Genomic DNA, 24160 nt, shown 5'->3' on the forward strand with positions numbered 1-24160 from the left:
TGAACAGCCTCACTGTGACAACCTTCACCCTGAGAGCTTAAAGCACTTATTTTCATACACAATAAAGCCTTAAACACCAAGGAAATCCCCCAAGACTTTATGGAAACATGGAGCAGACACTGCATCCCCATGGGGGATGTGGTAGTCACACAGACTGGGTGGCAGCTCATTCTGTTGGTGACAAGAGGTGCAAGTAGGACAGGACCTGCTTCATTCACATGGTGCTCAGCCCGAGAGCCAAGCACTGCTGTCTGTAGAGAGCTGAATGCCAGCACAGCAGAGTCACTGCAGGGACAGATGTCACAGCCCTCCCCATGGCCCTGGGAGCTGCAGCTGCAGGGTGAGCGTGCAGCCAGCCCCATTACTCATGCTGAGCAAGGAGATGCTTCAGAAACACCAGCAGCTGCTCCAAGAAAACACTTCTCCTACAGCCCCACAGGACAGGGCAGTCGGGAGAGCAGCAGCCCCTCTCCTCCCATCACTCTGCCTAGTGCAGCAGCAGGTCCCTCACCTGCCTCTCCCTCCATCCAGGCTTTATGCTCTAGACTTGCCCACTGCTGGGGCCAGGAGGGACGTGCAGAGGCAGAGGGCACACCAGAGCCTGGTGGGAATCTGATTTATCCATGATGTGGAGGGTCTTCGATTCCCTGGAGGCAGCAGCACACCCTGCGAGGTGCAGCACTGCCTGCTGGGGACAGATGGCCTATTCTGCTGCTTTTTTTTTTTGAGCTGCTCCCTCCAGCTGCATGAAAACCAACACCAGCCCCTTCCAGCTCTGCCCTGAGCCAGGGCTGGCTGCTGGTGTGGGCTAAGGGCACACCTCACCTCTCTGGCTTTGGAGGCCAAGGGGTGATGCTGACTGAAGGCTGCACGGTGGTTCCTGTTGACTCACTGTTGGGAAAAGCTGAGTTCAAAAGGCACCAGGACCTCTGCAAAAGGGTGCTGAGAGCAATATGCAGGAGAGGCACAGCCAGCAGGCCAGTCACAGAGTTATCAGGCTTGGGAGGACCTCTGAAGATTATCTAGTCCAAGCCCCCTGCTAAAGCAGGATCACCTACTGTAGATCACACAGGAACACATCCAGATGGGTCCAGCCTTTCCAGCAGTCAGTCAGGAAGGCAGCTGCCCTGGGAAGGCCTTCTCCAAGGCTGGGGAACTTACTTCCAGATGGGAGAAAGAAAAGAGGCTTCTTTTATTTTAAGGAAACTCTGCAGATCTGCATGGGGTCACAGAGAGAAGAAACTTGGGCTGCAAACCACACATGGAGGCAGCCCCAGCATCTCTCATCTTCATATGGTATCTGTCTGCTCTTGGCAAGGACTCCAAGGGCTGCACAGAAATGACTCTGAATCCCAATGGCATTTCTTCCCCCTCCCAGTGCAGCCCCAGGAACAGCTCAGATTGTTCCCTGCACAATGGGAGCAGCCCTCCACACGCTGCAGCTTGCTGGGTAACATGCTAAGGGGCCACCAAGGCTTTCTCCAGTTCACATCATCTGCTTTGACTGTCCCTTTTGAGGACAACTGCTCTCTCCAGGGACCCAACATGTCCTGGAGGGAACACCCTCGTGCAGGTATGGCCATAGTTTCTGTCCTAGTAAGGTTGCCAAGCAGGCTCAAGCAAACCAGGACACTGCCCTGGGACACTCAGGGACCAGGGAGACCTACAGCTTCTCTGCAAAGCTGCAACAGCTGCTGATGTAGAAAAGGAGGCACCTCTGTGCAGGGAAGCTGAATCTTCCCAACCTGTCTGGAACCAGGCAGGAAGGAGCTTGTACCTCTCCTTTTGATCTTTACAGACAAGTTGTTGCTGAAGCTCTCAATTACAGGATTAAAGACAAACATGCTTCCTGCACACACAGGGCTGACCCATCCAGCAGCTGTGTGAAGAGTCAGCAGCAGGTTGGTCCTGCCAAGGGCAGGCAGGGGCTCAGAAGAGCCAAGGATTTCACTAGAGCATGTTCCAGCCCTCCAGCCCATCATCCTGTGTTGGTCCCTGCTCATTTCACCATGGGCAAGGTTTGCAGAGCAGCAAAGACAGAGCTCCTGGAGTCTGGTGTCTCTTGGCTTTGGCATCACTCAAGTGCCACCTGCAAACACAGGCCAAGAGAAGCTGCTCTGCCCTGCCTGGGAACACTCTGCCAACACTGCACAGAAAGCCTTGCAGGGTCCTGGATCCTCACCTGAGCCACCATATCACACCTCCCCAACTCAAACCTAGCACAAACCCACCAGATCCCTCTCCAACTCAAGATCCAGAGATCTATAAGACACTTTCTGGGCAGCCAAGACAGGAGACAACCATTGTACATCCTCAGGCACATGACAGAAGAGGGCAATCTCAAGGGGGGGGGCTGCCTTTGGCCAAACCTTCTCTTTCAGCTCTTCCTGTGGGGAGATGTTGACTGTAACTCCACTTTTCTTGTCACATAGAAAACTGGGTGTCTGAATAGGCAGAGGCAGGTGGAGAAGGAAGATCACAAACCCTCCAGCTTTCTGCAGATGAAAAATGCACCCAGGGAGGTGACTAATTCTGCTGTGAGGTTTCCCTCTGAGTCTGAAGTGACTGTGCAAGGGAGCAGAGACACGGGTGAGGAAAAGCCAAGACTGCTCCTGATGGGAGCAACACCACAGGCAGAGATACAACACAGCTGTGGGTACGATGACAGAAGCACAGCAGCAAGACAGACCAAGCCCCCCCAGCCTTCTGCAGCCAAGTCCCAGCACTGCAAGCCCCCCTACTCCCTTGCTTTTTACAACAGAGAGAGAGGGAAGCAGCACAACAGCTGGGAAGAATGCCAAGGCCAGCAAAAAAGAAAGAGACGTAATCAAACAAGCCCTGATCCAGACTGCATTCAGCTCCTGTGTGCAAACTGTGCCCCACTTGGCTGTTCGTTAGTGAAACACAACTAATTGCAGGTCTTTGTGGCAAAAAAAGCTGCACAACTCCCTATTTAACAAGACTTTCACCACCAAGTTCACTCCCAGTGCTCTTAACTTCAGCTGAGAGTTCAGAGAGCAAGATGAGGTTTGCTTGCAGCAAGATGAACTGGTGCAGCCAGAAAAGGTCAAAGCACCCCAGGAACTGCTGCAAACTGAGCCAGGCTGTCCCCACATCTGTGCACAGCTGGAGCCTGCAGAGCTGAGCCTCCACACACAGCACAGGAGCAGAGAGTGCCAGGGCAACCCCCAGAACACCAGCCCAAAGCAAATGCTGCTCTCCTGCAGGAAAATGCTTGCACCCAGGTGTGTTCCTCATCACAAGTGCTCATTTCGGCTTATTCCTTCCCAAATCCAACACGGCTCTGAGATCTGAGTCCTGCTCACCACACCAACATGTCCCTTGTCACAGGCTGCTTCATGCACAGCATCAGCAGGGACCTGTGGCTGGGGACTGCCTTGTGTGCTGACAGTTCAGAAGGACCACAATTTAAAAGCCATTTTACATCAAAATATACTGAAAGTTAGCCAGGCTAAAACTTTATCATCACAAGAGTTGGCAGGTGGCAAACAGTGCCAAGGCTGTTTCTCTCCTGACTCAGAGACCAAGGAGCTGTAGCAGAAAGTGGGCAGCTCACCACTCCTTGGATCTGCTGGGTGCTCTCCTCAGCACCCCTCACACTACCAGCACCCACAAAAGGAGGGACAGTGGGAGAAGAAGAGTTCAGGACCTGCCCATGTTCCCTGGCAAGTCGATTAATGGGTTAAAACCAGACCTCATCCTACCTTTCCATCCTTACAGAGGGGGTCCATGTCCTGGCTGTGCAGCACCATCCCCTCGGGCAGGACTGAGCCAGGGCCACGGCTTCAGAGCACCCCCAGCCCTGGCTATTCACAAGCAAATGCTGCTCTCCTAAATGCCGGCCCGAGGAGCCCTGGAAACCAGGACAAGGCAGAGGGGGAAGGGGCTGCACTTCCCACCGAACCACTGAAGTGTGCAGGGAACACCCCTGCTGGGCACAGGTCAGATCCTTCACTGCACGAAAGCAGGGAGAGAAAACATCCCAACCGACCCCAAATTCAAGTACAATTCAAAGCAAGGTGCACACAAAAGAGCTTTGGAAAGAACAGCAATCCCTCCTGGGCACTGGGAGGCTTTTCCCACATCTCTAACAGCCAAAGCTCCTGGTCACTTCTAGCAAGATTTGCAGCTCTGCAAGTACTTGGATATACAAGACACACACAGGTCAAGGGAGGTTCTCCTCCCCTTCTACTTGGCCCTTCTGAGGCCACATCTGGAGTGTTGTGTCCAGTTCTGGGCTCCCCAGTTCCAGACAGACAGGGATTTACTTGAGAGAGTCCAAGGGAGGTTATAAGGATGATGAAGGGACTGGAACACCTGCCTTATGAAGAAAGGCTGAGAGACCTGGGGCTGTTTAGTCTGAAGAAGACTGAGAGGGAATCTTATTATTGTCTATAAATATCTGAAGAGTGGGTGTCAAGAAGGAGGGGTCAGTGTCTTTTCAGTGGTGCCCTGTGATAGGATAAGGGGCAGTGGATGCAAACCAGAACACAGAAAGTTCCATCTCAGCATGAGGAAAAACTTCAGAGGGAGCCCTGGGACAGGCTGTCCAGAGAGGTGGTGGAGTCTCCTTCTCTGGAGACGTTCAAGACCTGTCTGGACATGTTTCTGTGTGACCTGCCCCAGGTGGTCCTGCTCTGGCAGGGGGTACTTGATGATCTCCCTTCCAACCCCCAGCATTCTGTGATTCTGTCATGTCACCTCAGAGCATACTTCAGCATTCATTTCAGCAAAGCCACCAAGTCAGAAGGAATGTCCTCTCTGCACAGAGGTTCCCTGGTACTCTCTTCCCCACCCTGTATTCCAAGCTGCATTTGAAGCCCTGCCTGGGATTCATTAGGAGCAGAAACCAAACTAATCAAAACCGTGTCCTGCGTGGGATGTAGCTGGTAAAAGCTCAGCCTTAAACACTGAGGGAAGGGCTCACCCTCTCAAAATAAAAAGTCCAACCATTTCTGAGTTGCTGTGCAGCTCACAGTGCCTCCCCTCCCCTCTCCAAGGGAGGACAGACCACTACATTCACCCCAAAAACTGGCTGCTAAGGAAAACAAGCTTCATATCCTGTATTTGCCTTCCTGCCTGGTACCAAGTGCCAGATGCTGTGCAAACACTACAGGAGGGCCAAGGATGAGAGACAAGAGCAGGATACAGACTCCTTGGATTTAGGCATAAGATGGGAGGACAGGGAGGTACCCACAGCTGGGCAGGAGAGAAGAACACGGGGTCAGGGAAGCAACACTGGTCAGGGTTGGTCAGGGCACATCAAAGGGTGCTCATTACAGCAATGAGCTTGGAAACACTTTTGCAGCAGCACTCTGGGTGATCACAAACACAGCTCAAAAATCCCTTCATTTCCCCTCTGGGCAGCCAGGCTTGACAAGCTCAGGAGAGTCTAATTACAGGAGAATGTAATTGGCTAAAACAGGGTTGCATATGATTTCTGCTCTCCTGACGACAGCACGAGAGCCCAAAGGGCAAATGTGGGGCTGGGGCTGGTGTGCAGGACACGTGCTCACCCTCCTGTGCTCCAACTGCTGCCACTGCCAAGCAACACCTCAGGTAGCTCCAGCAGGAACAGCCTGACTCAACTCAGGATTCACAACAAGCCACAATAATCCCTGCTTTGGAATAATGCAGAGCTTCCACAGAGCAGCCTGTGCCAGTTTCACTACCTATCTGTAGGCAAACACACACACATGTATATGTAACACACATGTAAATATTTATACATGTATGTATAAAAGGACTCCCCAGGAAGCTGGGCAGCAAGAGTCTGATTTGCCCTCCCCACAGCTTCCACTGCTCTGCAGCTGCAGAAAACCTCCCAGCAGCTTTCCCTCAGTTTCTGCTCCACAGCCCCTAATGACTTTGTGCTCCCTTCTCTCACTGTTTTTCTGTCCCACCAAAGGGATTTTCTCAATGTTTAAAAACCCCTGAGCCCAGATGGTCAGGTTGAGTTTGCTCCCAGTAAAATCAGAGCCTTTCATGTTTGCCTTTGCTGCAAAGCAGGCTCTTTGAGGCACTGCCCATCTTTTCATCAGCTTTGTGCACTCACTGCAAAGCTTTTTTTTGTCAACGAAACTCTGCTCATGGCCCCTTCTTACCAGAACAAGAGCAGATGCTGTTTCACTGCCTTGGTGTCTATTATCCTCCCTCCTTTCTGATGCTTCATCAGTTACAGACCCAAACAGTGTGCTGAAGTCTCCTTTGACCACTCTCCTTCTCTGGCTCTCCCTAATCACTGGGATCTGGTGGCTGGTCCCTTCATTTGGCTACAGCCAATGCCAGAGACTAGAGACATGAAACCACCTAAAGACTGACCTGAAAGAAGATACACATGTTGAGTGTAACTCACTGATGGCTGAGAAAGAAGACATGAAGGGCTGAGTGTGTATTTGTGGAGGTACAACCACTGCCTAGAGGAGGAGGAGGGAAAGGGCAGCACATTTTCAGGCTTCTTCTAGTGAAGGGGAGAACTCCCCTCTTTGCAGAGTGCCAGGAGCTCACGTTACCAGCCAGACTGGAGATCAAGATCAAGCCACAGCACGATGTGTGAGTCACCAAAGCTCTGGCTGATTGCACAACAGCCACAAATCACTCTGCTCCCAGGCTGATAGCACCTCCAGAGGTTTTTTTGCATGCTTTGCTTTTACATCTGTCCCGACAGCCACATCATTACCCAGTGCAAACAGCCGGCTGTAATGGCACACCAGGACAGACCAGACTGGGGGAGGTGTCTGCTGTCTGCCCAGCACTGGCTCCCTCCTAATGAGGTCCTCTGTGCCCAACTGGGGCTTGCAAAACCTCCAGTACACCCTTGGGCCTGCACGGGGGAGCCTGGGTGCTTCCTCTGTAGTCTTCAATTCACATCCCTTCTCCTGTCACAAGTTAAACTCCACTTAGTTATTCAGTGATGTGCTCGGATCTCTCTGCACTGTGGGTGCTTCTGCCTTGGGAGAGGCAGAGATGAAACTGAGCCCAGACACCCAGTGCACCTCTGGGTGCAGCTGACGAGGACAGAGACAGCTCCCTGGGGGAAGAGGACACCAAGCTGCACCCGTGAGCCCCTGGGAAGCAGCCAAAGGAGCCTGGTCAGAGGCAGGGAGTGCTCAGAGCCCTGTCCATATGTCCAGGGCTTTGATATGCAGATGGAGCCATTGTGAGCTTCAGCCCCATCTGTACTCCGAGGGGAGCTTCAAGTCCAGATTGCTTGAACAGATCTATTTAACTCCCGTGACTAAAGGGAATTCCAGCCTCCTGGAGGATCTGGGCATCCAGATGGATGCCAGCACACCAACATTCAGAAAACCTGTCACCTTGTGCAGCTCCTGTTCCAAGTTCAGAATGACAAAAAACACCCAAATGGGACATTTTTGCCCACATGCACAAGCTGGGGACAGCTGAGGAAAGAGCTCTGCTAGCCCCAGATCTTACAGCTCAAGGCAACCTGCTCCCCTCACAGCCCAGCTGAAGCAGGAGCTGGGAGAGCCCTTCATCTGCTGGGAGGAAACACTCTGACCAGCTGCCAGTGTTATGATCCTGCAGATCTGATCCCACCCAACTCACAGAACTGGGCTGGTAGCTCAGTTACAAGTGCTTACAGTGAGAGGACCTGGGGGAATGGATTGAAACTGGGAGAGGGGAGATTTAGGTTGGACATTAGAAGGAAATTCCTGAGTGTGAGGGTGGTGAGAGCCTGGCCCAGGTTGCCCAGGGAAGCTGTGGCTGCCCCATCCCTGGCAGTGTTGAAGGGCAGGTTGGATGGGGCTTGGAGCAACCTGGGCTGGTGGGAGGTGTCCCTGCCCATGCAGGGGGTTGGATCTAGATGATGTTTAAGGTCCCTTCCAACCCAAACCAGTCTGGAATTCCATGATTCTATGAACTGTCAGTTTATGCTCATGGGCAGGCAGGGGCACAGAGCAGTATGTACTCATAAGTGCTCTGCTGACCAAGGATGAAGGCAACAGATCATTCAACATGTCAAGCATGTTTTTGTAAAAAACAGCAGGAGGAGAATGTGTTCTGGGATCCAGGGAAGGCAGTTGAGGAGTGAGCAGCTTACATCCCCAAAGATGGTCCCTGGCTGGCTCCCCCAGGCTCTCCCTGCCATGCCCTGAAGCCAGGAGAGGATCCAGCACAGCAGGAGGGAGAAGGACCCCAGGCAGAGGAGCAAGGCTTGGCCCCTCTGCACAAGCCACAGGCATCACACAAAGTTGGTGCTAACCTGGGGTGCTGGGGGAGGTGCTGAAAAGCATCAAAACTCTAGAACCCTTTACCTTCAACTGCAAATTGTGCTTGGCTTTAGCACATCAAAAACCCTAATTAATTCATGGCTGCCCAGTAGCAGTGAGGGACAAACTTCTGCACCAGTTTCACACCGTGTTGTGCAACCAGAAAGGAACATTAAGTGTTGGTGCTACCTACCATTTAGCACTCACTTATGGTTGCAAAGTTTGCTGGGAGCTCAGGGCACTGCTGTGATGCCAATTTGGCAATAAACTAATTGATGAAACACAGGAGAAAACAGCCCCCAGTTGATCTAGCAGTGAATTACTGCAGAATCAATAAAACAGTTTCCAAATCAATAACTTGGTGAGGTAGAAAAATGCAGGGGAGCTGTAAGCTGCAGATCAGATTGGAATGGTCAGGATTCCTTGTTTGTGCAAGAGAACTATCTCCCAAGACCAAGGCAAAGCAAAACTTCCTGATAACAAACACTTTCTGATGAGAAAGTGAACCTCAGAGGCTTATTAACCTTGCAGGACGACTCCTCCAAGCAGAAACCTGGCAGGGAGGTGCAGGGAGAGATTTCACACATTAACCTTGCAGGAACTCTGCCAGAGGATCAATTTTCCAACCTCCAGGCTCATCCCCCCCCCCCCGACTGCTTCAGGCTGTGCATGAAAAAGGACACCCCTGAAATGGGAGAGCAAATCAGGCTGGATGTCTGTCTGAGGGCACGACTTTACAAGTGTAACTGAGGAAGGAGAGGGAAGGGAGATGAGACAGCTGCTGTCAGGCAGAACTGCTGCCAGACAACACTGGCTTCCCCTAAAACTGCTTTACAGCACTAGGAAGGCATGGTCTGCTCTTCTCTCTGCTGTGCTGCTTGGATCTTCCTTCATCATCCTCAGTTCTTGCCCCAGGAATGAAACGAAAGCTGCTGTTTGGGAACTTCAGCAGTCCCCAGAAATGCAAAGCCAATCTCTAGGCAGAGATGGGAGACAGCAGTGCCTGTTAAGCCTCTCTCAGGGACTTTATTACAAGCCACAGTGAAAACCACATTTGCTCAGAGGTGCTGGGGGGCAAAGCCACCCTCTGCCCTGTGCAGGGTTGCCAGAGAGACACCAGCACCTCAGCACAGAGACCTGCCTGCTCAGAATGAATCAACTACAGGAAACACACATTAATGCCTCTTTTTCCTCCCTGGTGCTGCTCTCCACTTCTCCTCCAAGCACATTCCCAGAGCAAGGAATCACAGCACCCTTCCAGCTCTCAACTTGGGCCAAACAGCCTGTGATAGAAAAAAAACCCCAACAAACCCCACAGTTTTAGGTCCCAGTTACCAGGATCCTTTCCAGCTTCCCACAGACCAATACTCACAACCCTTCTGTTCTTGTCAAAGGCTAAACAAAAAGAAATATCAAAACTTTACTGTCTGAAGGAGACTTGATTTTTTTTTTCCCCCTCAAAACCATCATCTGCAACGCTGTATCTGGTCCATCATCAGAAACCAAGCAGAGCAGAAAACAAGGTGTCAGCAGGTCATTGTTCTGACTCTTGGGGAGAAGTGGGAGGTAAGGAAATCTGTGGAAGTCAGCTAATTTATCATGCTGGATTTCTGCTGTCACATCTAAGATCAGCTTCATCTCTTGAAGCTGGGAATGCTGTGCCAGCAGGTCCCAGGCACTGGTGGGATAGGAGCCCAGTAAACCTGGGAGCAGCTGAGATGATCAACCTCCTCTTGCACTGTCCACACCTTGATCAGAAGTGGGGGCAGATCAAAAGGCACCAGCATGTGCCTCCAGCCAGCCTGGAGGTATGCAACCCCCCCAGCAGCTTCTGGGCACAGTGGAATTATGCCCAAAGAAATGATCATGCAGCATCCTCTGCTAAAGAGCAGAGGGGGCAGGCACTGCTGGATCACACAGCACAACCCCAGGAGTTGGGGGTACCATGCAAAGACACACACACAGCCCCCAGGGCTCTGTCTGAGCACACAAAAGGCACACACAAAGCACTCTGATTCATGCAGAAGCAACTGAGTGAAAAAGCCTTCTCTATATTGTTCCCAAACAACCTCGACACAACTCACACGTCAGCCCCGGCCACTTGGTACTTACAAGAGGGTTTGCTGTGTCTGTCTGCTGCAGAGTCAGGCTGGGGTGTGCTAGACTCGGAGGGAAGGTGCATGGAGATGTGCAGAGAGGACCTCTCCTGCCAGAGGGGCCTAGAGGGATGGGGAGAAGGGCCCCAGCCCCGCTTTGGGCCCCAGAGGCAGCACCACTTGTTCAGGGGATGGAGCGCAAAAAGGCTGGCATTCCTACGGCAGCAGGGACAATGGGGAGGGATGAGGAGGCGCTGCCATAATCAAATGCAGGCCAGCTGGCCCTCCCCCAGGAAGGGCAGGCACCTCCTTCACTTGCCAAAGGCTTTGTTTTCTAAGCCACAGAGAACAAAGTGGCTGAGGAGGGGAGGGAGAGGAGGAGGAGGAGAGTGGAGGAGAAGCAGATCCACACGTGAGCACAGGTAACCTGCTCCACCAGGTGTCAACACAGATGGAGAGGGGTTGGGGAGTCCTCTGCCTGCTTCAAGCAGATCCTGGTGTGCAGCAGAAAGAAGCTGGAGATGGCTGGAGATCACTACTGAAGAACCAGTAGCAGCACAGGCTGATGGCCAGGGGTCCTGGGGGGAAGGAATCCAAGGGTGGCAGTCCAAAAATCCCACTGAAGGAACAGCTCATGGAGCAGAGCCCCAAGAAATCCCACCAGGGGAAATGCTACTATTTCTCATCCCAACAATCCTTAGCACCAGCCTCTGAGTGGCTTTCCTTGGAAAGCCAAGGCAAGGCAAGGGCTCAAGCTGCAAGATGCTTCCAGGCCACTGCAGGGCAACACCCAGACTTTCCCTGAGCACCAGAAGAAGCAGCATCTTGCACAACATCCTGACAAGCAGGAAAAAGCCCCTGGGGCTGCCTCGGGCTCTCCTGTAATGACAGGGGTGGTTCAGCCCCACTGCAGGGCATGCAGGTGCTGAGCTGGGCTGATAGGACCCTGCCCTTTCTGGTTGGGTCAGTGATTTCTTCCACGTTGACTTCTGCCAGCAAGGATGGGGCACCTTAGCTACGACCTTTCTGCAGGACTGGCTGTCACCCAGGGCTGGCAGGGATAGTGCTGAGTGCTGGGGATCATCAGGTATGTCACTGCCAGGCAGGCAGCTGCAGTCCTGACAGGGCACACAGCTCACACACAGGCCACTCCAAGCCTGTGGTCCAAGCAGCTGGGCACTTTGATGATGGCAAAGTCAAGAGCACACAGGGACTGGGCTATAAGACTGAACTGGGAAATAATTGTCACCCTAAGAAAGTCTTAGAAAGGAAAACATGGGAAGGTTGACAAGGCAAACAAGGAGAGGGAGATGTGCTCTAGCTCCTTCTAGTAATGGTGTGCCTGTGGAGCCAGGATAGGTGGTGGGAGAAAAGGGTACTGGGTGCTGCCCATGTGAGCAGAACAATGCAGACATCAGAGCTTTTGGTACCACACACACACCCTTGCTTGCTCAGCTTCCCTGTGATGTACCAAAGCCCTGTGTGGTGCCAGGTCCCAACAATCTTGGAACTGAGTAAGCAAGGGACAGTGGAAAGACCAGGCATGAAGCCACAGGAAGATGGCAGGTCCTTGAGTATGCCCACGGTACTGAAAAACAACCCTCTGCCTGTAGTCAGGGGTGGGAAACCCTCCTCCTGCCTCAGCACAGCCCCTGTCAGGCACCAAGAGCTCCTGCCACAAAGGAAGCAGGGACAAGTGGAAACATCCAGCTTGGCTCTGGTCATGGCTGTGGGGAGGGAACCCTGCCAGCCCATCTGCAAGCTCCCTGTGGTCTGGCCCAGCCCGCCTGGCCTCAGGGAGCTCTGACAGACCACCAGGAGCTGCCATGCAGTGGAAGACACAGCACAGCATCTTGACAGACCTCAAGGGGCTGTGCTGTCCTGTCCCACGGCCCATCCAGCAGTCACAGGCAGCCCCCCACACAACACTTGCCCACCACAGCAGAATGGAGCCTCCTGTTCCCAGCAGACAGTGAGGAGCGTGAGGGATGAATCCCACCATCCCTGTGCTGGGAGCTCCACTCCCTTGGCACATGCTGAGGTGTTTGGAGAGAACCCAGCTTGCCAGCTCATTACCATTGGGTACATTGCTTATGCATCCTCAGGCTCCTTCCCCAAACCCTGGGGTCTGCCACACCACAGGCTCTTTACAAGAAGGAAAACTGAGGACACCACTCACTTTAAACTCCTGCTGTTGATGTTCCCTCAGATAGGAAGGAAGGGAGAAGGGGGTTAGCCAGGCACTGACAAGATCACTGCAGGAAGGTCGAAGCAGCACAGCATCAAAAGAGTGAAATCAGTATAGATAAAACCTCCTGCTTTCCTCCAGCCTCCCAGACCACACCACTGACTTGGCTTTGGGAAGGCAGAAATCATTCTGCAGATCAAGATCAAAATCATCAGCACTGAAAAAACTTTCATCCTGCACAGTGATTTCTGCACCCATCCTACAGCTGCAGGATGGATCCCCTCCACACCCCTGGTTTCAGTTGGCCACCAGTTCACAATACACACCTTGGAAATATAACACCAGCTTTGTTTATGGTTCTACTGAAACCAGGGAGATCAAAATCCTCCTCCTGCACCAAGCCAGGTACCTCTCTTCCACGCCAAGGCAGTGTGCAAACACACTCTGCCACTCACATTCATCTTTCACCAGGGCTCTGCACAACCAGGGCACAACCCAGAGGGATGTTGCTGTCAAGGACTGCACCCCCAGCTGTCATCCACCAAAAAGAAGGTGTATGAGCAGTACCATGACACCCTAGGAAAAGAAATGGGCCATTGTTGGGGTCTGTGTAACACTTGTGCCCCAAAGAATGGGCTTGGAGAGGCTTTGGAGCTGTAGAAGCCCATCCACTGCTGTTGAGTCACGTCTGACCACCCTGGCAGCCCAAGAGCTGCCACTGCCAGTGGTTTCCAAGCCTGATCCAAGGAGCCATCGTGTGCAACAATCCGTGTCTGTGCTCCAGAGACACCCAACTTGGGCTGAGTAGGTTCATACACACACACACACACACACACACTAGGTTTGGCCACAGACTTGCCAAGATGCTGAGCAAAGCCTGGCACCCTTGTGTGCCTCAGTTTATAAAAAGAAAGATGACAAAACCATCTTTGCCAGGATCCCCCATGATGGCAATGGGTGTTGAGGGACCAGAGCAGCCCCTGAACATCTGTGCCCAACGAGCAAACAGAGGACAGGTTCCTGCCCTTCTCCTATAGCCCAGAAGGCACTTTTCTCCCCACTAGTAGGGAAAAAATTAAAAATAATAAAACTTAAATGACTCATTCCCACAGCACGAGGGTCCCCCACCTGCACATGAGCTCGAGTGGACCTGCAGAGCACCACCAAGCCCCCTCAATCCCCCCATGTCCCAGCAGCAGTGTTCTGGGATCCCTTCCCCACTCTCCTTCCTCCCACAAGATGCTTCTCCATGTTTTCATGTTTAGCTCAATTTCCTCCCCCCTCCCCGAGCACTTCTGGCTGCCAAGGCAGCTCAGAGACAGCAACAAAGTGGCACCTACATCTGGTACAGCTTAACTTCTAGTGTCTATCCTTCCTGGAATTTGAGAACTTCAATACCCAATGTTTGTACAAGTGTGGAATAAATGGAGCACAGGCTCCCGGCCTTCTGTTCTTGCCAGAGCTGTATTTTAAAAGGCACTTAGAAAATCCTACTGTTTATTCATCTGCAACTTTAGAAATTAAAGGACAGCAAATCCAACTGCAGGTCTGCTGAGTAGGTGCATTTGCATTAACACAAACAGGTGAGCAGGGCAGCACAGTCACCACATGGATCCTCTCCTCCTGCTTCTCAGACATCTGGGCCAACCCAGCCCCCTTGTTCCCTCAGCCACACTTCCCAGCACCCCATCCTGGTGCTCCTTCTCCTCAGGCAGGCCTCCAGCAGGGAGGAGCTGGGCTGTATTTAGGGCTGAGCAGGAGTGTGCTTCTCCTGATGTGTCAGCAGGCTGAACTGACCAACATGTAAGGAATCAGCATGGACCAAACACAGGCAGCCTGGCCTGGAGGCCATGGCTGGACACAAAGCAGCCAATCCCTGGGCCCCTGATGTCCAAGCTACCCTGCCATGATCCTTCTGCCACTGTGGCCAAGAGAGGGGCCTACAAGCTACAGCTCAGACAGCAGAAGATGTCTATTCATAACAGATGTGGGCATCTTCTGGAACACACACCCACCCCTTCTTTTTTTGAAAAAAAATCACTGCAGACACACGAGCATGAGGGGGCTTTTGCAGATCCAGCTCCCTGCTGGTGCACGAGACACCTCACACCTCTCATCAACAACTGAGCTCTGGACTGAGGCCCAGCAGGCTTTTTACACCCTTCTCCACACAGCAGATGCCTTCTCTTACCTTGTCAAAGAACTCATAGAGCCTGACAGTCTCGCAGATCCGGTGCCTGCTTTCATCCAGCTGAGTGCAGAACTCCTCCAGCTGGTCCCTGGAGCTCTGCAGCTTCACCCTGTAAGAACCTACATCCACAGAGGAGAAGTCTTCCCATCGATCCACCTTCTTCAGTGCTTCCTGCCCCCTTCTGCAATATTCCTGAAAACAAAATGGGATTGTGTATGAGGGCAGAGACCTGACATGGGCAGCAGACAGTCTTCAAGGTCATTAACAGCTAGGGCTAATTAGATTGTTTTTTAAGGCAGGAGTGCACTTGTTTACAGCAGAATTCTAGAGAGTTCTGCCCTCTTTTTTGATCTACATGAGCCACACAGCAGCTTGTAAAGGCCTACAGGTCAATTAGGATCAAAAAAAAGTGTGTTACGAGCACACCAAGGGATTAACAACAACAAAATCCATCTTCCACCACAGTAGTTATTTTCCTCAAAGCTGACAAATACCACCTACTGAGGGGTTGAGCTGGTGGCTCTGGCTGCAAGAGGAGAGCAGGGAAGCCAAGTGGTGCAAAGGAAGGACACACACCTTGGTGATGAACCCTCTTCCAATGCCCTCTGAGCATCACAGGTTCAGCTGAGCACGTACAAGGCACAGATGCTGCCAGCTCAGCCTCTGGAGAATATGTTTTTCCAACCAGACAACACTTACACTGGCAACAAGATCAAACTCCCTGAACTGCTTTTGTGTTTGAAGCAGAATCTCCAAAGAATCATCCAGGTTGATAATTTCCTTCAGCCGTTTTCTGCCAACATTCTCAATCCAACTGCTGACCTAGGAGAAAAGGGAACAGCTCCACAATTAGTCACCCTGTGCTACTCACCAAGGCAGGCCTTTATGTGGAAAGAGCAAGGAATTGCTCTCATAATGCTGGTCATTTCATTACTGGAAAGAATGTGCATGTACACTTCTCCCCTCATCCTGGCATTTCAGCTGGAGTCTCCTGCTAGTTTTTCCACTTCAGGTTACTGAGTAATTGCAAAGCTTTGCTGTTGCTCACCAGCCTGAGGCACAAACAGGGCAAGTAGCTGCTTGGGCTCTGGTTCAGGTCAGCCATGGCCTAATGTAAGCCCTGCAACCTGCAGGCTGGCCTGATATTCTTGTTACCCCCGAGTGGGATAAAATCTCCCTGCTGCCAGGTTTCCTGCACCACTTACCTTTTCTGAGTGGCAGGACATGAACTACGTCAGTGGGAAACTACTGATGGATTCTCCCCATCTGCAACCTTTCCCAGTCCTCTGGGGCTCTCAGTCCCTGCTCTTGGTTGCCACCAAGCCCTGCAGTAACTGCAGGCTCCTCAAGAGAGCCCAGCCATGGCCATAAGCCTGTATCCTCAAACATGGGTAGACAACTGACTAAGAGTGTCCTGAAAGTGAAGCAGACACAGGAGACCAGGCAGGATAAGAGCTCCTCCATCCACAGAGGGTTTTAAAAACAGGCTGGAAAACCTGTCTGCTTCAGACATAGCTGCACCTGGAGGAGGAGGCAGACTAAATGTTTCCTAATGTTCATCCATCCTATTTTCCTGTACCACCTCCATCTATATCCCAACTGAACCCCACAGTCAAGGAGAAACTCCTAGTCTTCTGGACTGAGAGTTTGGGCCTGTGGAACAAGCCCCCTGGCAAGAGGAAGAGATGGGGTGGGCTCCCAGGTTGTGACCCACATTGCAGTTCTGACACTGCTGGTGCCTACAGCTCCTAGGCAGGCTGAAAAGCAGGAGCTGCTGCCACCAGCAATGCTGCCATCGGTCACCTGAAGCAAAGTAAGCTGGGAGCTTGGACAGTTCAGCTCAATTCAATCAAAAAAATGTTGGGATAGAGCCTCCACCACCTCTCTGGGCAACCTGTTCCAGTGATTCACCAAAAAGCACCAAAAAAAGTTCAGCTTAAAGCAGGGACAGGCTGCAGAGCATCCCTTTGTGCCTTTTTCCATTTCTGTTTGGTATCAGGAACTGTGTGGTTAAGGGAGTCTTTACTAGGTTCTTGCATCACACTCTGTGACCTGAACACAGAATGCATGGAGCCCAAGTGTCTGCCTCCAAATGGGAAGTCATTACAACTCTTGGATCCACCTTGGGAAGTCATTACAACTCTTGGCCTGTGAAAACAACAGGTAAGTTACAGCCTCCTCTGCAAATCTAGTCCTCTCCAGAGAAGAGCCCAAAATCCTAGAAGAGCAACAGTGAAATTGGACCTACTACTGATTTGTAAGGTTCCTGAGGTGATCCCCAAACAGCACAGAACCCTTCACACACACAGAGGGTAGTAAGTGATATGTAAAACTTCTCATTGCTGATGAGTTACAGCAAAGGAGATTGACTCCTTAATCCTGAGGCTGAGCTCAGGCTTAGGGAGCACAGCCTGGATCTGCAACACTGACCAGATCCCGTTGGACATTCATCCTGAACTGCTTTATAACTCTTTAATCTTCTCTATCTACAGGGCTAGAGGTCTCAAAGGTCCTTCTGAACCCCAGTGCCTGATGGCTTCAGTCCCCCCATGGCTGTGAAGAGTTTCAATGAGCACCACACCAGGGGCACCCATGGAAGTGCAGAGGGGTGGGGGCGCTGAGCACAGCTCTTGGGTTAAGGACAAGAGGCTGTTCCCCAGCCTGCAGACTGCACCCAGGGGGGAAGGAGTGCACCTGGGACTGCACCCAGAGGGGAAGGAGTGCACCTGGGGCTTCTCAGATAGCAGGGACCTGAGCACTGCCCAGGAATCTAAACAACAGAGTGCACAGCAGGGATGGGCAGTTGCCTGGAGTGTGCAGCGCGTGGCTCATCCAGCAGCAGGATGACAGCAAACCCTGCAGGACCTCCAGCCCAGAGGGGACACGCTGACTCCTCATCAGCTTGATGCCATCACTCTGCTGCTTCTCAAGGTGGAGCAGGAAGGATGGCTCCTCAGCAGTCTTGCTGGGAGGGTACTTTTGATAGCCAATGTGAAAATATACCCTATCTCCAAGTGTACTGCTTAGCAATGAGCCACCACACTGTGATCAGGAAAAACATCACAGTTATTTAAGAGGTAGATCCACACTTAGAAAACAACCAGGAGCTTTTTTTCCTTGGTGTGAAGAGGTACCAGGCAAATAGTGCCTTGGTTCTCAGCACTTCTGACAACAAATCCCACATTCCAATGTTCAGTTGTTGGTGCTCTTTTAAAGGCATAATTCTACATCTTCCCAGGAGAGCTCAACAGCCCCAGCACCTGCTGTGGGGTGCACAGTCAGAGGGTGGCAGCAGGCAGTCACAGGCCTTACCTCCTTCAAACATTCTTCCACTTTCTCAAACTCCATCACCAGCTCCAGCTCCTGGATGCGTTTGTTGGACACCATCACCAGGCGGTGGACACCCTCATCAACCCGGTTGTAGAGCGCGCTGGCGGCATCCAGAGAGTCCCTGGAGGGGGACACAGGTCTGGTCAGGGGGTTTGCATCACCTGCAGCACTTCATGCAAACACAACTTGGCTGACAGCAGCACTTCAGTCATCCTCTCTGCAGGACCCATCATGGCCATCTCCATATGGAGAACACGACAATAATGTTGCTGCCTGCACGTCCCCGTGATTCACCACTCTCGGACCCCAGTGCAGACAGCCTGGCAGGAAGGACACAGCCCCTCCTCCCAGCCAGGCTCCTTGCAAAAGTTGGTGTCCTTTCACACTTTCAGATAGGAAATTCCTTCCTGTGAGGGTGGTGAGAGCCTGGCCCAGGTTGCCCAGGGAAGCTGTGGCTGCCCCATCCCTGGCAGTGTTGAAGGGCAGGTTGGATGGGGCTTGGAGCAACCTGGGCTGGTGGGAGGTGTCCCTGCCCATGCAGGGGGTGGGACTGGATGATCTTTAAGGTCCCTTCCAAATTAAACCATTCCATGATTCACATTTACTTCTGTCTCAGGTTATCAGCATATTGAACCTACAAAATGCAACTGAATGGGAGCATTTTGTGGGAACCATGCTGGAGGTTTTAGATTGTATTTTGTTGACATGAGGTAGTACAACATGTCTGGACAACTAGCTCTGCACAGCAGAAACCCACAGGATTTTTCCATTCAGAAATCCAGCCAGGGTGCAACAGCCAACTCCTCAAACCTCAGGCTCTTAAGATACTTTTGTTTTTCCTCTACAAAATGCCATTAGCCTGAAAGAATTTCTACAAAGTGCAGCCAAAACATCCCAAATTGTTTCTGGCCTGAGATCAGTGCTACTGCAGTGCAGAGCAGACAGGTTGTCCACAGACAAACTGCAGCCTCCAATGGAAAGATCAGAGCTGTAAGGCTGCTCCTGCCTTTCCCAAACCCACCATAAACAAACAGTGATGATAGGAGCCTTCTGTTTTGTAATCCTTTCCCAGGGATGGACCCAGATCCAACCCAGGAGACTCACAGCAGCAGAGCCAGCAGCACTGGCCAACCTGAGCTCTGGAAAGCTTGTTTCCAGAGCAGGTTGTACAGGGCAGTTCCCAGCAGCGACACAGCTAGGACAGCTCATGAGGAACAGCTCGGGACATGGCTGGGAGTTGTATTTGGCAACAGTGTGAATGGTGCTGGGTTTTGTGCAGGAGAGCCTATCTGGCAGGTCCTGGTTTCTGAAGAGTACAATAGATTGAAAACAGCACAGAGTAGAAGGACTAGGGGGGTGATGGTGGATGAGAAGCTCAGCAGGAGTTGGCACAATGAGCTGGAGCCCAGAAACCAACTGTGTCCCAGGCTGTGTCATCAGCAGAGTGACCAGCAGAGCCAGGGAGGGGATTGTTACCCTCTGCTCTGGTGAGAACCCCCTGCAGGGCTGGGTCCAGCTCTGGAGCCCCCAACATAAAGAGGACATGGAGCTCCTGGAGAGAGTCCAGAGGAGGAGCCATAGAGATGATCCCAGGGCTGGAGCAGGTCCGCTCTGGAGACAGGCTGGGAGAGTTGGGGTGTTCAGCCTGGAGAAGAGAAGGCTCCAGGGAGACCTTAGAGCACCTTCCAGGGCCTGAAGGGGCTCCAGGAAAGCTGGGGAGGGACTTGGGACAAAGGCAGGGAGGGAGAGGACAAGGGGGAAGGGATTAAAACTGGAAGAGGGTGATTGAGGTGGGACATGAGGAGGAAATTGGTGTGAGGGTGGTGAGAGCCTGGCCCAGGTTGCCCAGGGAAGCTGTGGCTGCCCCATCCCTGGCAGTGTTGAAGGGCAGGTTGGATGGGGCTTGGAGCAACCTGGGCTGGTGGGAGGTGCCCCTACTATGGTTGGAAGTAGATGATCTTTAAGGTGCCATCCAACCCAAACCATTCCATGATTTTATGAAGGCTCCAGAGCTACAGCCAGACAGGCAGACACCCTTTGGTCTTCCTCCCATGCAACCGAAGTCCCTGCTGGCACAAATGCTCTTCTCCAGCCAGGAAAGCCCCCCAACACAGCACATGCTGATCCTCCCACTGGCACAGACAAGCATCTGTAGCTTTAGATATTACAGGCTATCGTATGCAAATATTTGCTATTATCCTCTCATGAGGCAAAACAGTTTTCCAACCTTTCTCTGAGCGTCCATGGAAATCAGTCTGGTGCTGATGCCACCTCTTTTGATGGCAGTCATCAACAAGCTAGATTGACCTGCTAGACCTTTCTGTAATGGGAGTCTTGATGGCCATCCAAGCCCATGAGAAAGGAGTCATCTTTGGTTTCAACACATCACAAGATATCACAAGATGGTGGGAACCTGGTGGTGCAGCAACTTGAAACAAGAGTTCACAGAATCACAGAGTGGTGGGGACCTCTGGAGATCATCTGGTCTAGCCCCTCTGCTACAGCAGGATCCCCTAAAGCAGATCCCACAGGAACATGTCCAGGGATGGAGACTCCACCACCTCCCTGGGCAGCCTGTCCCAGGGCTCTGTTACAATCCGAGTCAAGACGTATTTTCCCATATTCAGGTTCAACCTCCTGTGCTCCAGTTTGTGTCCATTGCCCTTTGTCCTTGCACCCCTGAGAAGAGTCTGGCCCATCCTCCTGACACCCCCTGGAGATACTGATCAGATTCCCCCTCAGTCTCCTCCTCTCCAGCTGAACAGCCCCAGCTCTTCCAGCCTTTCCTCACAGGCAGATGCTCCAGTTCCCCCAGCATCTCAGTGCCCTGTGCTGGACTCTCTCCAGCAGCTCCTTGTTGCCTGTGAACACTTGCACAGCAGGCTAGTGATGGACTTCCCAGGGCACAACCCAACACCCTAAATTTGCCCCTTCCCATGGTCCTGCCAGTGGTTTGCTGAGTGACTGCACACAAGCCACCCTGAAATAGAGTGTTTCCAAAAGGCTTCTATGGGCTCAGAGCCCCAGAGGGACTTCAGGTGTGGCCTCACACCATCCCTCCTCCTCTTCCTCAGCCCAGTTCCTCCAACATCCCTCAGTTCTTTGTCTGGAGGTCCAGCCAGGCTGTTTTCACACATTCTGCCTCACTTGGCAGGCATTCATTAAAACCTCAACGTCTGGTTGTTGGTCTTCTGTTGCATCTCCAAGGTAACTCCATTCATCCACTGTCAGCTCTTGACAGGTCACTTTTACCAGCCCAACAGGCTCTCTGACTAACATCCATCTTTTCCTCTTACACAGAGGAAATATAACCCTTTCCACCCTGGAGTATGAAGTACAGCTGAGCCAAACAAAGAAATCACTCCCAAGCCCATGGGAAAGTTGGGGGGTTTGATTCACTCCAGCACTTCCAGTGCTCATAGAAAGCATCCAATGTGGCACTCACTCCCTTCTCCCAAATCTCTGGTTCTTTCCCCATCTACACACATCCATCCCTTTGCTGATAGACACCTTAAAAACCTCTGAATCCTTTCTACTAAACTGGTAAATTCAACAGTATGCTGGAACAGGGAATTCCATGGGAAACACCAGACATGAACAACTATTGCTTTTTTCAGAGTCAGACTTGGGAGTTTTTCATTCCTGCCCTTTTAAGGCAGCTTGGAGTAAACAAATTAAATATTGACCATTTATTTTAAGAAGGAAAAGTGACTTCCCTCCTGCCACACAAAAAGAAAATACCTGATTGTTAAGCACTTTCAAGGTATTTTAATAGAGGCCTGAGCAGCATTGAGGAAGAAAAGCAGAGAATTGTTTGAAGTCAGTGGAAAGTCTTGTCTGAGCCCAGATCTGTTTGGATGCACTGCAATTTCCCTGCACATATGAGCGTGGTAATAAGAGTCTTTCACTACATTCTTCCATGGTCAAATCATCCAGAGTCATTTTGCAATAGAGCAGAGTCAATATAATTTATAGCAAACAAATGAAAAAAAAAAAGGGTAGCTTCATGTCAGTTTATGTTTCCCCAAATCTTGTTTTCATTGGGCAATTATCGTTTCAGCAGAAGCAGCTTCCCAACATCTTCAGTTTTCTGGAGAAGTGCCAAGGAGTTGTATAATGAAAGGGTAATTCTAAACCTCTAATTCTGAAAGACCATTTCTGTCTGAATCCGCCCTTTAGAAAAAAAAAAAAGCATCTAGACTTGGAGAGTTACACTTGAGTTTTCAGAGTGAAAGAACCTGATTTAGTTTTGAAAATAGATGGTCCAAAAAAGCTTGGAAGAGCAGGTGCTGCACCAGGCATGGTTGGACAAATGGAAGAGGGCAGGGAGGGAGGCAGTAGAACTGTTGCTGTTCTGCAACTCACTGTCTGGCCCTTGAAAACTTGCTCTAGCAGCAAGAGGAACAGCTCAAGTGAAGCCTAAAGCTCATCCTCTGGCTAAACTGGGTCAACTTGAAAATGGCAAAGATCTGTAGATGGAAGGAATGTAAGCCATGTGACTTTTTGCTAGTGTATTTCATAGAATCATGGGTTAGAAGTGACCTCTAAAGGTCATCTAGTCCAACCTCCCTAAAATAAACAAGGACACCTCCCACCAGCCCAGGTTGCTCCAAGCCCCATCCAACCTGCCCTTCAACACTGCCAGGGATGGGGCAGCCACAGCTTCCCTGGGCAACCTGGGCCAGGCTCTCACCAACCCTCACACCAAACAATTTCCTCCTCATGTCTCACCTCAATCTCCCTCTTCCAGTTTTAATCCCTTCCCCCTTGTCCTCTCCCTCCCTGCCCTTGTCCCAAGTCCCTCCCCAGCTTTCCTGGAGCCCCTTCAGGCACTGGAAGCTGCTCTAAGGTCTCCCTGGAGCCTTCTCTTCTCCAGGCCGAACACCCCAACTCTCCCAGCCTGTGTTCATGATGCTGCAGCTAATGCAGATACTGCTAAATGGACTGTAATCATTCTCTGCAGTGCACAAATAGCTACAGTGGTTTTAATTACCCAATAAAAGTATTTGGGGAACTAGGGACAGTCTTTAGAACCCTGAAGTGTCCTTAGAAAGGCAGAGAGGTCAAACACCAAGTCTGGGGCTGCCTGTTGGATTCCTGCCATTCATGATGGGAAGAGTGGATCTAGCTGAAACCATAGACCTGCCTGAATCCCTCCTCCCAGGGTTACCTGACCAGCACATGCACTGGGAGCAACCCATCCAATTAACACAACACACCTCAGACCTTAATTACTGAGAGAATTCTCTTCTGCAGAACAGTTCACTTAAAAGAAATATACTCTGAAGTCCCTTGAAAAGCAAAGGGCTCGATGCACTCAGTTAAACAAGTGTCACAGTGTGGTCTCAAGCTCTGACCTTTGATTCCTTCCCCAGCCTGACTTGTTTTCAGTTATAATAAAACCATGTGCAGACTCTGGTTGATTTTAAACCCCAGTAAGGTCCATAAAACTGCCCGGGAAAAAAACCCAAAACAAAACCAAAACACCAAAAAACCCAACATCATAAGAAATCCCAAACCAACAAGTAGCCTGGTAGTAGGAAAAGCTCACCCTGCAGCAGAGCCTGAGATAGGATGTGGAAACATTGTTCTGGGAACACCAGGCATCAGGCTGTGGTTTTCTACCAGCTGTAAATAGCTTCTACCTCCAGACCTCTCCCCATGTACATTAACCTCTTCATGTTCATACTTGTTATCTCAATCAGTTGCACTAGTCCAGCAGCTGTGTTGCTGGAGTTGGGACCACCAGGCTTTCAAGATGCTCTCCTCAAACACACCCCCACTGTCATTTCAAGCCAACAACCTATTTCCCTGACACATCCTCCTTTCACACGCTCCTGGTGTTTATGATCCACATAAAAGCAGTGACTGTGCCATTAATGATCCCAGCAACAGAAACATCCACCCCAACGTAGCCAGATGAAAAAAAAAAGGTGCTTGTGGGATGGCCTGGGCTGAGCCAGGAACTTCAGGCAGTTCCTCTCACGTCCTATACTGGAAATTTGTTGCTATTTTTTCCATAATCTTTTTTTAAACAGATACACAGCGTGACATTAATTACCTAAAGTCCCATTGGCATGACAAGCTTTATAAAAAAAGAACA

The 24160-nt window shown here is 51.3% G+C and overlaps 1 protein-coding gene across 1 annotated transcript in view; it reads right to left on the reverse strand.

The window, feature by feature from the left end:
• PLEKHG4 (pleckstrin homology domain containing, family G (with RhoGef domain) member 4) overlaps window positions 1–24160 on the reverse strand; it is a 69988-nt gene that overhangs the window by 11374 nt on the left and 34454 nt on the right. The window contains exons 10-12 of the mRNA XM_010001046.1: window positions 18040–18178; window positions 15427–15549; window positions 14728–14919 (exon numbers count right to left, since the gene is read on the reverse strand). Coding sequence (XP_009999348.1) covers window positions 14728–14919; window positions 15427–15549; window positions 18040–18178 — 454 coding nt within the window. The remainder of the gene's footprint in view (window positions 1–14727; window positions 14920–15426; window positions 15550–18039; window positions 18179–24160) is intronic.

Source organism: Chaetura pelagica, unplaced genomic scaffold (assembly GCF_000747805.2).
Source record: "Chaetura pelagica isolate M959 unplaced genomic scaffold, ChaPel_1.0 scaffold856, whole genome shotgun sequence".
NCBI lineage: Eukaryota > Metazoa > Chordata > Aves > Apodiformes > Apodidae > Chaetura > Chaetura pelagica.